This window comes from Epinephelus moara, chromosome 21, assembly GCF_006386435.1.
Source record: "Epinephelus moara isolate mb chromosome 21, YSFRI_EMoa_1.0, whole genome shotgun sequence".
Taxonomy (NCBI): domain Eukaryota; kingdom Metazoa; phylum Chordata; class Actinopteri; order Perciformes; family Serranidae; genus Epinephelus; species Epinephelus moara.
In genome coordinates, this window is record NC_065526.1 from 27412874 (window position 1) to 27428568 (window position 15695).

Consider the following 15695-nt stretch of genomic DNA (forward strand, 5'->3'; position numbering starts at 1 on the left):
GACAGTGAGAAATAAGGGGAGAGAGGGACAGAGAGACAGAGATTGAGAGCAGAGAGGGAGGAGGGAGGAGGGAGGAGGGGGTGGTGTATGAATATTGGTGGAAACAGGAGACAGATGATGAAAGGCAGCAGAAATAGAGAAAGAGAGAGAGAATAATGGGGAGAGTGACAGAGAGAAGGCAGAAAGAAAAGAAAAGAACAGGGGAGCGGAGAAGACTTGTCAATATATAATACCCAGGCACAGCAGCAAACCTTCAGAAGACAAAGACAAGGATATGAAAAAAGCCAGGCGAAAGAAAAGGGGCCACCGCGTCACCCTCTATTAAAAATTGGTCGTGACTAACATGCAACAGGATTGTGCAGTTTACCGACCAAGTCCCAATCACTTTAAAGAACCTTGTGGGAACACTTGCTGTTGATGTCGGGTGAAATCCTCGCCCTTTCAGCATTGGTAATTTCCATCTTTTCACTTTAACTGAAGGATATTATTCTCTTCATAGCTCTGAAAACGCTCAGGTTTAAGGAATCCAAGGCTGGATTACCAACCAGGGAATATGGGCAATTGTTCAAGCACACCAAACCCCCAAATTAGCATACCTAAAGAGGTTGCGTTTAAGTTTGTCTGAACCAAAATAGCAGCTACATACCTGTACAAAAAAGTATAATTAGTTTTATTAATTTACTTTTAGTGTATGCAAAATCACAACAAAATACACTGTTGATCACTTGAACTCTCGAGTCATCGACAGAGAGGGATTTCTTTGTTACTTTCACACTTACATTATGTATTTTAGTATTTAAAATGCACCGAGGACTAGTCCACATGAACATGGGTATTGTTGAAAAAGGAGATTTTCCTCCTTCGTTCTGAATAAAACTCCTGTCCACACAAACACTTCCTCCAAAGAAAATGCAATTTAATTTCTGTCAAGAGCCTGCCAAACAAACAGGTGGTGATATAACTGTAACCCTAAAGGCACACACCGACAAAGAAGAAGAAGAAGATGGGTATTCAGAAGCCAAGTTATTAGTGGACGGCTACCTGGAGCAGTGCAAGCCAATACAAAGTGTGCCGGGCTTTGAAGCCAATTTGACAAAGCGGCCAAATCATGGAATTATAACTTCCAGATCTGTGACGTGATGTCATTGTGTCCAAAAAACACTTTTTCCCATAGACTTACATTGTGAAAGAGACGTCTGTAAATCAGTGGAGGCATTTTTTGAGCGTCACAATTCTCTTGAAATGACTCGTTTTACGATCAGGATTAGATCCATTTGGTCCGATAACATTTTGAAAGTCTAGAATAGCTGCACAAAAATCATTTTATCACCATTCAAGTTAGTCGAAGGCTAAACTAGCTGCTAGGCCAGCGTCTCTAGTGCACTTGCTTTATGGGCCCCATGAAGCAGATCTGGGTTATATTATACCCGTGAAGTTGAACTATTTTGGCTTCATGCGCCACTGAAAAACTTTGGTAACACTTTACTTGAAGGTATCTACTGTACATAAGAGTGTCATAACTATGACATGACACGGTCATGAACCTGTCATGAACATTATGTACATGTTTATGACTGCTGTCATTAAGTGTCATTTGGTTTTTGTAATGACAAGTTGACATTGTTTGGGTTGTCTTGGATTATGACAACTTGACATTAATTAAAGTGACATTACCAGAAGTTGTCTTTGTCATGACAAGTTGACATTAAATTTGTTTGGGATTACCTTATTATGACAACTTGACATTAACCAGGATGACATTACCAGAAGATGTCTTTGTTGTCATGACAAAGACATCTTCTGGTAATGTCACTTTAATTAATGTCAAGTTGTCATAATCAAGACAACCACAACAATGTCAACTTGTCATTACAAAAACCAAATGACACACCGAATGACAAACAGTCATAAATGTTTATGACAAGTTCATGACAGTGTCATGTCACCCTTTTATAGGAATGAACGGGGCCCTGCCCCAAACACTATATCCAGTTCTCTTTATACATCCATGGAGCTGTGATTTCCTTACCACATTCTGACACCTCTGTTCCTCAATAAAGAGGAAGACTAACTTTACATTTATGTCTAACTATGTAACAAGTCCTGTTAGCAAGGTTAGAGACAGCATTATTTTGGTCACACTTGGCATTGCACAAATTGTGGCCTCATTTGAACTCTGTTTTCCCTGTCAACACGTCTGTCAACACGCCTGGACTGAATTTTACAAAAGGTTAAGGGTTTTTTTTGCAACCTAAACTGCAGTTTGGGTGTGAACAGAAGGACAAAACACATAGAAAAGCTACATTTTTAAATACATTCGTGTTTGTGTGGACAAGGCCTTACTTTATATGCAAAATGAGGAACAAGTGTACTCTAGCTTAGTTTACTCTTAGTTTACTTTGGTGCACTGAAGATAACAACACTTAGTTTGTGTTACAATGAATCTACTGAGGTTGTACTTGATATTATAAAGGCTGTACTTAAGATGTGTTTTAAAACAGCACACTAAAATGTGTACTATTACTATTCTAATATGCATTAAAAGTATGATTAGAACAAAAATATACTTTGATTATATTTATTTTAGAAACTATTTAAATTATTATTTACTTAGAAGAAGATGTACCTAGACATGTAACGTCAAAATACTTTAATACTGGTAGAAATATACTTGTATTGTTGTAGTATGCCAATATCATAGAAAAATATTCACATTTTTTACTTGTGAAAGCCTGTGGACAAAGTTTACAATTCACGGCTGCCAAGCTGAAAACAAGATCTCTTTTCCTCATCTCTGAAAAGCTGGCATTTTTCAAAATGCAAGTGTTTCACCCATCAGCAGAGATTTGATATTTCTTTTCCCCCCGGTTTGCCTCGCTTCAGCCACTTTAGCAACTTGCCCCTCAGAGAAGAAAGCAATCTACGCCGAAATAATTTGATACATCATTTATTTCGCCTGACTTTTCAGACCGGATCAGAAGCTGGGTGTCACTTTGAAAGTCACTCAGATAGGCACAACTCGAAAGCAACACTTCTCATACCAAAAAGCGTAAAAAGACTCAAAAGGAATAAAAGGAGAAAGGAGTTGGAAAGAGAGACTGACTTGCACTTGGTGAATGTTTCAGGGATCAAACCAAAGTGGAGGGCAGGTATTCAACCAGTCAGAGGAAGAAACAGCTAACTTATACGCCCAGTCGGAGAATAGGAACGAGAGATAGAGACACAGCAACAGGCACTGACAACCAGAAAACTAGACAAAACTGAAACTGAAGAAGGAAGAAACACATTACAACCAACTGGGACACCAAATGATGGGGTGAACGGCCAGTTTTGGAGAAAAACTTCACATTCCAGCCAGTTAGAGAAGTGAAGGGGCATGACAACAGCCAACCAGAGGCCAGCCGCAGACAGAGAACAGGGAGAAGAGGGGGGAAGAGGAGTGGTGGGAAGGGGGGACTCTGAGCTCCAGTCAGAATGTCACACACACACACACACACACACACACACAGACACACACAGAAAGTCGGACACACACTGGCTGGCCGGCGTGGAGGTGAGAGGGGCATGCTGACGAGGCGAGACTGAGAATGAGCCCATAAATCCTGCTGTCAGCATCAAAGGAAAGCAGACAAGACCCAAGAACACCTCGAAGCCTGACCCCCCCCCTCCCAACACACACACAGAAAAACACACACACACTCACACACATAGAGAATCACACAGAGGAAGTGGAACACTGTGTAAATGACTTGTACCACTTAAGAGGTCATGCTTGTGTGTGTGTGTGTTTTGTGAGATAGATGTGAGTGCCTGGTGTGTGCAGTGCTGGTGTGAATGTGTTTTGAGCCTGTGTCTGTGCATGTATTGGCAACAACAAAGCATTACGTGGGCAGGAGTATGAAATATTCATCCCTCCGCTCTGAAGTTCAAAGTGTCCCCTAGGTTTTTTTTTCCCAGAGTGACAGACAGACGAAAACAGACAGAGTTACAGACAGTCAGACCTACAGATGGACAGACAGACAGGCAGGTGGACGAAAAGTTAGAACGACAGAGAGTCAGAACGACAGATGACTGGTGGAAAAGTTATACCTGTAATGTTGCCTGCAGCATCTTCTGAAGTGAATGGGTAGATGGATTGTTGGATGTCTGGATGGATGGTTGGTTGGATGAATGGATGCATGGATGGATGGATGGGTGGGTGGAAGGATGATGGATGGATGGATGGATGGATGGATGGATGGATGGATGGATGGATGGATGAGTGTGTGTTGTGGGTTCAGGGTGGGGTTAGGGGTTATCAACAGGAGGAAAGAGGAAAACAAGAAAAAAAAACATGAAACAGCTGTGAAAAGGCCACACGAATGCCATTTTTTTCCTTCATTGTCTTTCTTCAATTCTTCTCTTGCTGTCAGCTTTGAGTATCTGTTTGTGTTTGCATGTGTGTGGATGTAAAACAAACTCCCGGTATCCTTGACTGCTCCACAATGCGACTACAGTTTGTGTATTGAGGAAAGAAAATAGCAAAGTAGTAACTTGAATGGTGTTTGTTTTTCCACTCCATTACTAAGCTTCTCGCATCTCTCTTGTTTGCAAGTGTGTGTGCAAGTGTGTAACTCAGATGGTTTTACCTGTGAAAGTGTAAACTCCATTCAGCCGGACGGAAACTGAGGGAGTAAGGGAGGAGGCGGGGGAGGAGTGGGAGGGATCGGCGGTGGACGGAGCGATGCTTGCAGAGGAGGGGGCGGGAGTAGTCGGGGAGGAGGAGGGAGAGAGTGGCAGGTCGGGGAAGAGGACGTTGGAGAGGGTGGTGGTGGAGAGTCTGTCCGACTCGTCAGCCGTGGTGGGGGTGGGACTAGGGGAGGAGTCAGGGGAGGTGAGGTCAGAAGGGGAGGAGGAGGTAGTGGGATCAGGGCCGGAGCCAGAGAAGATGTCAAAAGGAGAGGAGGATGGGAGGGGGGAGGAGGAGGAAGATGGAGAGGTTGGGGAGCCAAGGAAGGATAAGGTAGTGTCTGGGGAGTCTGGGTCCGTGGGATCTTCAGGGGAGGAGTGGGGATGAGCATGCAAAGCGCAATAATGGCCATGGATCGCATGAACGGGACACATAAATGTGAAAGGGAAAGAAGCGCAAGAACGAGCCAAAGCAGTTGGATGGCAAGCGTTGGTATGGTGGCGCGGTTGGATGAGAAAAAAAACCAAAACCACAAACAAAAATAGGAGGAAAGAAACGAAAGAAAATCAGAAGAGAAAAAAGATGGAAAAATCACAAGCAAAAGCCACAACAAACGACAGAAATAAAGAAACGTGATGAAGAAAAGTAAAAGAAGAAGACATTCCCAACTCTTTCTACAGCAGTCCCCCTCTTCCCTACCACGCAACTCATTTCTATTTGTGTTTCCTTCCCTCTTTTCTCCTTTCGTCATTACCTTGCACCAGGAGTTTGTACTCCCCCTGGCTGTTTCCTATGCCGTTGTCGGCATGGCAGAGGTAGACGCCATTATCTGATTTGTTGAGCATCTCGAAACGCAAGAAAGCACTGTCGGCTTTGGCCAGAGGGGGGAGCTCTCCATCCTTCTTCTCCCACGTGTAGGAGGTGGGCCTGGTGAGACAGGAGAGAGAAGGAGACACATAAAGAATGAGAGTCCTGAGTTGAACTGTAGATGCTCAGCACATTTTTCAAAAAAAAAAAAAAAAAAAAGTAACTGAAAGTAAAAATCAAAAGAGGGGTGAAGTGATGAGAGGAGAAGGGAGCTGTGACAAGTGCTGCAGGACAAAGAAAAAAAAAAGATGAAATGATCAAGGGTGAAGTAGAGATGGAAAGAGAAGAAATGGTCGGAGGAGAGGGGAGGCTGGGAGGAACGAAGATGGAAAAAAGAAAAGATAAAAGCAGGGGAGGAGAGCAAGTGAGAGCGAATAAGAGAAAGAGATGAATGTTAGAGTGGGAAAATTGAGAGTTGTTGCGGCAGACGGCAGAGGCGCTAAAAAAATGGAATGATGAAGAAAATGATGGGAAAGAAGGACGGGGTTGGGAGGAGTGCCGTGACTTGAAGAAGAGAGGAGATTAAAAAAGATGGAGGGAGAGGAAGACAACAGAACAAAGATCAGCATTTCAAATCAGCCTGCGTTAAAAAATCCATTCTGCATAACAGATTGTGTATGAGAGAGATAGTGAGACGTGTCTTGATAAAAGAATCAATTATGTAAATGTACGAGTCCTTAAGCGCTGTACAGTAATTACAATGATGGGGAGACTGAAATGGGGACAGACCTGAATGGGTTGGACTGATTAATCGCTCTTGGAAATGTGAAAAAACCCTCAGTGACACCTAAAGGTCCAATCCGTAAATTCACAATGGAGGCCAGGTGGCTGTTTAAGGTTGTACAGTAACTGTTAAAGGCAGGGACAATGTATCTCTTAGCCGAGTTCCTTCACACCAATATTTTAAGACCTAGTTGCTTCAAAAAGGCAAAACCTATAATAATTCTATCTGTTGTTGCTGCCGGGCAAAAATCTCAAACTCAGCGAAAGCTAATGAGAAACATCGTCGGCTCCCTCGACACCTGCTGCTGAGCAAACACTTGGGAGACTGAGGACTTCCTGGGAAGCTCAAAGTTTCGAATATGTGTCATTTTAGGAGTATAAATCCTAACAATGCTAAAAAAAAAAAAAAAAAAAGAGCTCTAGTGTTCAGCTGTCCTGAGGCAAATGAACATTCAACCATGAAGTATTTAAAACAAGCGTGTCCTGACCATGTTTGGCTACATCGTCTGGCTACCTGCAATAAAACAGAATCAGCTGTTGTATTACACCGCCTCCAAATGCTGGATAATATGCAATTAACTGAACAATTAACTTCCCATTTACAGGCTGTAACTGGTGTAGTGTTATTAAACATAATGCCTGAAAGTCAATCTCTGTTATACAGCAGGTAGTTTAAGTGCAGGAGGCTGATTGGTCAGACCTCGCGGATAATCCCCTACCATGCATGTCTGAAAATCTGTGTTTTATTCCTGGCTATGAGCTCTGCTTAGGTGGAAACTTTTCAATTAGCACGCATGCATTAATAAACACTGCACAAAAGTCATGATACGCTTGAAGACATTCTTTATTGCAATTATGGGTACTTTGGTGCTGCATATTCCTCCCCCTCCCAGCTGTGATCATTATCACGGTAAAGAATGCGCTATTGGGTGTTTTTGTTAAATAATTAACGTAAGATTTGCTATATTATGTTAATGTCTACAATCTTTTTAATCCAACATTTATTTAAAAGTATCTGTTCACTGATCAGTACTTCTACAGTTACAGATTATTTAAAGATAAGCCTGGTGTTATTTTAGATTGTTCTTATGTTCAGTTCAATCCAGCGCTCATTACTGTCTGACGTCCTACAGAATATGGACATATTTAAAGCTGCTCTTATCACTATTTTTTTTTTATTTTTTTTTTATAAAAAACAGTAGATGAAATGACTCATCACTTGATTCTGGAGTTCCCCTCATTTGCTTTGAGTTTGAAGCCTTTTCCAGCTTTGGATTTTTACAGTCTTCAGCTTTACTGTTTTAAATACAGCTCTCATTAGCATAGTTTCAAGACACATCAGGCGAAAAAAAGGCTCTGATCAAACCACTGTCACTCCCCGCCCAACGCCAAACAGAAGAAAGATGTAATCAGTGGCGAGCTGGTGAAGAAAGAGGAGCATTTAGCTGCTAAAGAGTCAGATAATGTTCATTAGTTAGTGGAGAACAAAATGAAGCTAAAAAGAGAGTTTATATTGGTCTTACACAGAGAGGAGTCCAAATGAACACTAACGTAGCACCGTGTCTCCTAGATGTGTAACATGTGTCTAGAAGCAACAGTTTAATAACTCACTAGCCATAACCTGAATGGTCAGAACTCCCTGCCTCAGGAACTTAGGTTAGCATTTTAGTTTAGTATTCGGTAAACTCAAGATTTACAGTTTTAATGACACACTTTGTTTTATTTCGTCTTGTATGTTTTCTTTAATGGTTTTATTGCTTTTATTGTGACTGTGTACACTATCTTATCTTGTTCTGTAAAACACTTTGTAACTGTTTGAGAAAAAATGCTATACAAATTAGGTTTATTAATATTATTATTATTAGTAATAGTAGTAGTATTGTAACAACTTTATAAGGTGATAATAGTTGTTCACAGCATACTGACAATCCCTAGGTGCCCATTTACATTACTTATTGTTTATTTAAAGATGGGTCCCAAATATACAGTTTAATTTACCAAAAAGTAATAAGCAGGGAACTAGCTAAGGTATTTCAAACAGGAGTAAGAAGTGCACTTCTCGGGGACTATTTTGAGCTGCGGATTAACACACATTCAGTGAACTAGTGAGTATTTATGGCAGCAGGAGAGCACATGTAGATCTGACTTTAAATAAACCATGGTAACCAGGAACAGGTCACTGAGTGCAATGATGTAGCTCACTGATGAGCTCTCAGTAGTTCTTGGACAGCACCACAGCAGTATAAATCAGACTTGGGCCACACATGCAATACTTGTTAGAAATCAATTCATTATTGGCGTTGGACTTTTCAAGGGAATTGTTAACAATAAGAGAGATATAGATATATATATATGGCCGGCCTTATCTTGTTAGATGTTACAGATTACTGTAATCCTGTTACCTGCTGTCACCTCCTGTTTTCTAACTGTGACCATGACTTTGCACACATAAGGACACTGGCACGCATTAGGTCAAAGTTATGCAAGGCTTTTTAGCTGTAAATGTGCGAAGTGAACAGTTTTGGTTAAATGACTTCAAGCTCAGATATGTGATGCAAGCACTCCTGGGCTATACTGATTGAATAGATGGGAAATATAAAAGAATGTAGAGCACGAAATCTTTTTCTCTTGTGTTAGAAAGCTCTTGCTGTCGGGCGTCAAGGAAACACAGTATAGAATTTGATACGGTAAGTTATTCTTTTGAACCTGACAGGATGTGACCGAGGAGAGAAAAGTGTGTATCGTGGAATAGAGTGTGACGTTCATTGAGTTTGATTGGGGAGGGCAGCTCGAGGGGAGGAGAGGGATCTGAGTGGCTGGGTGTGTCAGAGGAAAGGTGTCGCCGCGGTGATTGGGTTTTGACTGACAGCTGCGGGGGCAACCTGTATCTGATTTGATTGGACACTAGCTCATCCACAAGCGGCGGTGCACATAACCGAGCACGCTCCCCCCCGTCTCGTGCACGAACACGCACACACACACTGGCTTTCTCTTGTTTGCTCTCCTTCTCTCTGTCTTAGTCATTCGCTGCTTGTCACCAAATCTTTCTGTCTCCTCTCCGCCCACGCTTTTCTTCGCTTCCCTCTACCTCTCCCTCTCCTGTCGGTTTGTTTTCTTTCCCTCTCTACCTCTCCTTCCCTTGTCATTTTTTCTGCAGCGATCTCACAGCTTCTCTCTTCTCTATACCCTTGTTTTTTTTACATACAGCCTCTGCCACTCAGCGTACACTTTTATCTCCAGCCTCTCTGTGTGCTATGAGTTAAGTACATTTATAGAATGGGTGATCCCAGTGGGAGCTGAACTTTGAACCCTTGCACTGTCAGGGCCATTTTGAACTACAGAGAACCACTTATTACCACAGAGCATGACTATGTCTTTTAAAGAACATACATAATTTAATGGATGCTTTCATCCAGAGTGTCTAATTGTATCACAAATAATCAGATTTCCAGCATAGGTGGTCCCCGTGGGAATTGACCGCGGGCACACTGTTCTAGCCTTGCTTTTCTCCCGTCTATAATTTATCGACTCCCTTGCTGCCTTTTAAAGCATGCTCATGCGATGACAGTCACCTCCTCCTGCCCCGCCCCCTATCTGTTCTACCTGCCAATCAAACTAACCGGCTAGTCTTATTCCTAGCCACTCCTGTGATGAGCTGACAGGGGGGAGAGAGAGAGGGGGGGAGAGGGGAGGGGGTGGTGACAGGGGAGGAAGAGGAGGAGGGATGGGGGAGTTTAGAGGGAAAAGGTGTGAGGAGAGATAGAGGAGAGTTATAGGAAAGGACGGGGCGAGGAGGAGGGTAAAGAGGCATCGTGACAAGACAGAGAGGAGCGAACGAGCCGTGAGTGACACGGCGGCGGAGAGATACCCGATGATGGAGGGAGGCAGGGAGGGGAGGACAGGGGGAGGAGGAGGGGAGGAGAATGGATCGATAGGGCTGGTTGGCTGAAGGTTCATCTATAATGCAGAAAGGCCAGGGGAAAGAATGTATTTGTGTGGGCAGGATTTAAGACGGGGGTTGCAGTTTGTTTCCGTGTATGTTTCTGTGAGTATCAGAAATATTGTGTACACACTGTATCAGTGAACACATGAGAGCTTGTACAAGTGGATGTTTTTCGCTAACTGCACCCATGTGTGTTTATGTACGTGTTTGGACAACTGACTACTTGCATGAGAAGATGTCAGAAATTAAACATTCTAGTGTGTGACTGCTTATAAGTGTGTGCAGCTGTCAGTGCTGCTACTTGCGTATGTATCCTATAGATGTGTGTGCGTGCATTTTTATTCATTTTCTTTTGGTGTTTTGTCTTCACAGACCTGTAGTGTAATTGACATCTTTTCATTGACTGAATGTGGGTGTTTTTACATGTGTAACTGCTTTTTCATATGTTGTTCTGAAGTGCCTCTCAAATCTATAGAGGCCCTCTACATGACCCAGGCGAAAGCTTTGACTGGGACAAAGACAGCAGCACCCAATCTGCTCTGTGATTAGAGTAAAGGGCCTCCATCAGTGCATGCCAAATTCCTATGTTAGAGAAAGTATCAGCTTGATATAAATGACAATCCTTTGGGTTATGTACTCAAATGTACTAGACATCAGAATAACACTAGGAACTCACACCTGGTCCAAGTCATGGAGGTGAGAGATGACAAGCACTGGCCGAGAAGAGACAATAAAAAGGCTAGTAGCACTATAAAAGACAGACAGTACATAAACCTTGAATTAACTGTCCATCCGGAACTGTTGTCACCAGAAAAATGGCAGCATCGGTCATATGTTCAAATACTCAAAAATACTAACCATGCGTGGTCCTGACAATAAGCAAAGTTGGAAGTGGAGTGATGTTATAACATGTCATAAAAGTGTCTGACCTTGACATCAGACACAGTGGCGCCCACTGCTAGCAGCTAGTTAGTTTCTTCCAACAATGACCACTATCTTGCCCACTTCACCAGACCGTGACCATGGAGGCAGTCAGGAAAAACTAGTTATATAAGTAGTTTTAGAAGGCACAGACAGTAACTTTCTGTATTTGACGTATGAGGATATGTTGGTCACTTCACTGAAGCGCATTTGAGAATTACATTTGCAAGGTTAATCATACAGATATGCCACATGAACCACTCTTGTGCTGGTGTGGCTCTGGCATACAGAATGTACCACATGTACTGAAGTAGTCCTCCTACTCTTGTAAAATGTGGGCATAACTCAAGTTATCTTAATCCACGACTTATTGGCAAAGTGAGGAAACCCTTAGTTATGTTGCAAACTGCCTGCAAATATTGGACCAAAACCATGTTATGGTAATTTTAAATGATTTGAAGTTCTGTTTTCATTTTAGGACTGAAATGAGCTTTATATGACATTCAGAACATTGTATGGCAGGAAACAACAATAGTATAGCAGTAAACAGCTATTTACTTACAGATTAAGGCTGGACCTAAAAGTAATACAACACCAGTACCCTTAAAGTGATAGCAATACTAATAGAGTACTTCATTTTTTCCCTGCTTCGTTCAATACCCATTTTGTGAATGGAAGCATTCAGTTGCATGACCAATATACCTTAAAAGTTTTGGTGGCATCTTGGCACGCTAAACTACCAACTCTGTCAAATACATCGTGTTGACTTCACCACACCACAGACTGTATGGGTTGCAACTGCTGTGGTAGTGGGCCAAACACACATCACATGAAACTGAGGAATGGTTGCGGTGACTGGCTGTGAGCAATATCCTACACATAGTAGCTCTGGGTCCAAAAAAGGATTGAATACAAGTATCATTTGACTGGAGAAGTTGCAATACTACTTGGTACTGGCTTATTTCGGTTGATACCTTAAAGATATTGGGTACCAATACCAATCCCTAGTAGAGAATGAAGTCACACTACCTCTGTGTGTGTTGTAATCTGAGCTTTTCTGTTTTTTGTTGTGATAGCTGGTTTGGCTGTGCATGCATGATAGTGCATGTGTGTCCCTGTGTGTGTACCCCACCACCAAGCTAATCATCGCCACTCTGCACTGTGCTCATACCATGATCGCCCAAACGCAACATTAACTTAACTGAAGCGTGACACCGACCCTCTGGTTACCCCCAAAGTTAACATGTAGCTCTGTCAGCACCGTTGCTGTTAGCACTGTTTGTGCTGGTAGCACCGATAGCTGCTAACCGCTGGCTCAGCCACCTTCATGTTGAGAGCTGTGAGCAGGCAACCCCACCCCAGTCACCGCATCATAGATGAACTCTGCTTTGACTGTTGTATAGAACTCCTTTAAAGTTGTATTTGATATTATTGTCCTGTTATATTGAAGTCAAAGAGCTCACCAATAACTGTGACCGTTTGGTGACTGTGTTTGTGTTAAAGGCTGCGTATGGTGTCTAGATCAGATTAAATCAGTGAGTGTGTGTGTGTGTGTGTGTACCAGTGTGTATGCATGCATATGGGCAGGCAAAGTGTGAATGAAATGTGCATGAGTGTGTCTTACTCAGGGTTGCCGTTGCCTTTACACTGAAGATAAAACTTCTCCCCCTCTCTAGGCAGATCGCTCTCAGGCACGATCTCTACATTAGGAGAATCTGTGAGTGGAAGACAAACACAGACACACAAACACAGACACAGAGTGTAGTTACATAACACAGGACTCATAATCGTACAGACATGCACACGGCACCGACAGTCTCATTCATCCCCGTCTCAAATCTACTCCCATCTGCATCCTGTAGGCGTCACCATCTCTCTGCCTCCCACAATGACATAACCCCTTACACAACTACATCACTTTCCCTCGGCGATGCAGTGCCGCCGTCTCGCCCACAGGGTGGCAGCAACGACACAGACTCCGACGTGGCTCCATTTATAGTTTCATTTCAGATGATGACCTGCTCTTCTTATCCACAGCGACTCAACTCTGGGCAAGTGCACCAGCAGAGGAAGGTTACATTCCTGTGTGGCCATTATTACAGGTAGCTAATGAGAAATTATTGGAGCAGAGATCAAACTGCAAAGAGGGAAAAGGTGCCTCTGCTGCCTAATAAAAAGAGAAGAGCAAGGCATAAATAAAAAAAGAAAGCAGTCTGAGGTTTTACTTTGCATTTCCCTCTCACATCCGTGTGTCCTCTACTCTCCCTCTTCCCCCAGCATCCTCTGTGTCTCCTCTCCTCCCCACTCCACCCCATTTCCCAGTTGACTCACACAACACCCGCAGAGTGTACACGTTCCTCTTGTCCCCCGGGGCGAGAGAGGGATGGTCGACAGCACAGGTGATGAGGGCATTGTCGTCATCGCGGCTCACATCCAGGGTGAGCTCGCTGCTCACGTTGTATGTGGGATTGTCTGGAACGGACTCCACCACGTCTGGACGTCCTGAGGTGAAGAGGGACGAGAAGGGGAGGGGACAGTCAGGAGGAGGGTGTCTGCATCTTAACCAGGGACGAGTACAATGCCAGTACAACAGATACAAAAACACACACCTCTCACGCACACTAAGGCACCGAAAAAGGTGTTTTTTTTTTACTGTAATTAGGATGTGGTGGTTTCATGTTATAGAACTGTACAGAACTGCAATGACCCCCATTTGTTCCCATTAAATGAAAAATGCCTTTGCTGTGCAGTTACCTTGTGCCCCTGGGTGTTTTGTTCTGCTATCTATCATTATGTGCCACATATACTGTATGTCTAACAATGCAATTCCTAACATTTCTAGAGCACCTTTTCTCTCACTAATAGAATCTGTTTTTTCCTGCTGACTCATTCGATGATGTACACAATTGTTTAATCCACTCAAATTCATTCACAGATTTGAGGGATGACCCTAAAACTTGCCATCATATAAAACCTGCAGGTCTATCTTTGCTTTCAAGGTAACACTTTAGTGTTGAAACAGTTTGTCAGTTCGTACATCAACAGAAAAGTAATCCTTTTTTTTTTTTTTTTTTTTTTAAGAAATGATCAATCTTTTAGAGTGGAACACGTTTTTTTTTGCTTTGACTTATCATTTCGAAGTAAATGCTGATTGCACATTGTAATGGCTATAGAATAATGACACCATCAGCATTTAGATTGGTTCTGCATAAGCCTCACTTAAGATATGCTATTGCTTCTTCTACTGGATCCGATCTCCCAGGAAAATGAAAGCTCGATTTATGGCACAAAGGAAGTGAGTCAACCACTGCACAACAAAAACAGGAAGAGCTTCGGTAGCTATTCCCAATCACCGAGAGTACCAGTGTAGATTCTCTGCAGTTACTCTCCCCTGTGGTGTAAATGGCGGACAGTGGAATGACCATAGTGACTGTGGGAACTGTGGCAGAAGCTAGGATTTGAGGAAAAAAGAAAGTGATCCGGTTTTCTTTGTGACAGCAGCGCCAACAATAATACCCCTTTGAAACACTAGGATGTGGGAGGTGGGTGAATTATGGAGTTGAAAAGTTGTCTGTTTCCATTTTAAGTTATTAATCAAGCTAATCTGTCACTTATTACATTGGTCCCAGCCTCTGACATGTGAGCATCTGCTGCATTTCATTGTGTTATATCATACGTTGAATATCTTTGGCTTTTTGAACTGCTGGTCAGAAAAAAAAAAAGTAATTTCAAGACACCATCTCGGGCTCTGGAAAATTATGGTGGCCAATTTTTCTCTTTTTCTGATATCTCATAGCCTACGCTATTAATCCATTCTCAAAAACCTAATCTTGCGCTGAATCAATGATGAAGATAACCGTTAACTGCAGCTCTAAATTTTACTCATTCTCCAAAGTGCTGTGATTGTGGTCAAATTGATTTAAATTTATGCACTTCTAAAAGGGTATATATAACAACTGCAGACTGTGTGAGAACAGCTTTGTCTGGGAACGTACATTTTTCAAATCCCTTCAGTCGTACATCCAGCCACAGCATCCTTGTTCATGAGGAATCATGTCACAAAAATGTAAATCTCTCAGCTACTTCATGGCATCCTCAAAGCTGCAAAAGTCAATGTTGCATGTTGGCAGCTCCAAATGGCAGAGAGTTAACTGAAGAAATTCACTTCCCCTCAGTACCCAGGACTCCTGTAATGCAACATCAGTAAACCACACACAGCACGCTCATGTTTACTAACCAGGTCAGTCTGTGATGTTTAATGCTGAAGGACACCAAAGGGACGCGAGAGGCCAAAGATCTAATGTTGCTAAGTCCAGCTTTCTTTGGACTCACTTGCTCGCTGTTGCTTAGGAGACGGCTTGCATTTCCATCTCTGAAGAGGCAACTATACCCAGGAGCAGACTTTTATTTTGGCAAAGAAAGAGAATCTACAGCATCTTAACTGCAATCTGTTGCAGCCATACTTTGTTTTTTAGCGTGATAAAGCGTGTCTGTTTTTATAATGCAAGTTTTAAGAAATTGTATGCACAGATTTTCACGTAGAGATGTTTCCACCTGATGTTGTTTCCCTCT

At 42.6% G+C, this 15695-nt stretch overlaps 1 protein-coding gene across 4 annotated transcripts in view; it reads right to left on the reverse strand.

The window, feature by feature from the left end:
- Nucleotides 1-15695, reverse strand: part of cadm3 (cell adhesion molecule 3) — a 100702-nt gene that overhangs the window by 6471 nt on the left and 78536 nt on the right. For 2 of the 4 annotated variants that reach the window (XM_050074722.1, XM_050074720.1), the window contains exons 6-9: nt 13455-13625; nt 12748-12838; nt 5424-5596; nt 4090-4146 (exon numbers count right to left, since the gene is read on the reverse strand). In XM_050074722.1, the coding sequence (XP_049930679.1) occupies nt 4090-4146; nt 5424-5596; nt 12748-12838; nt 13455-13625 (492 nt within the window). The remainder of the gene's footprint in view (nt 1-4089; nt 4147-5423; nt 5597-12747; nt 12839-13454; nt 13626-15695) is intronic. The other 2 variants (XM_050074723.1, XM_050074721.1) reach the window with 1 other exon arrangement.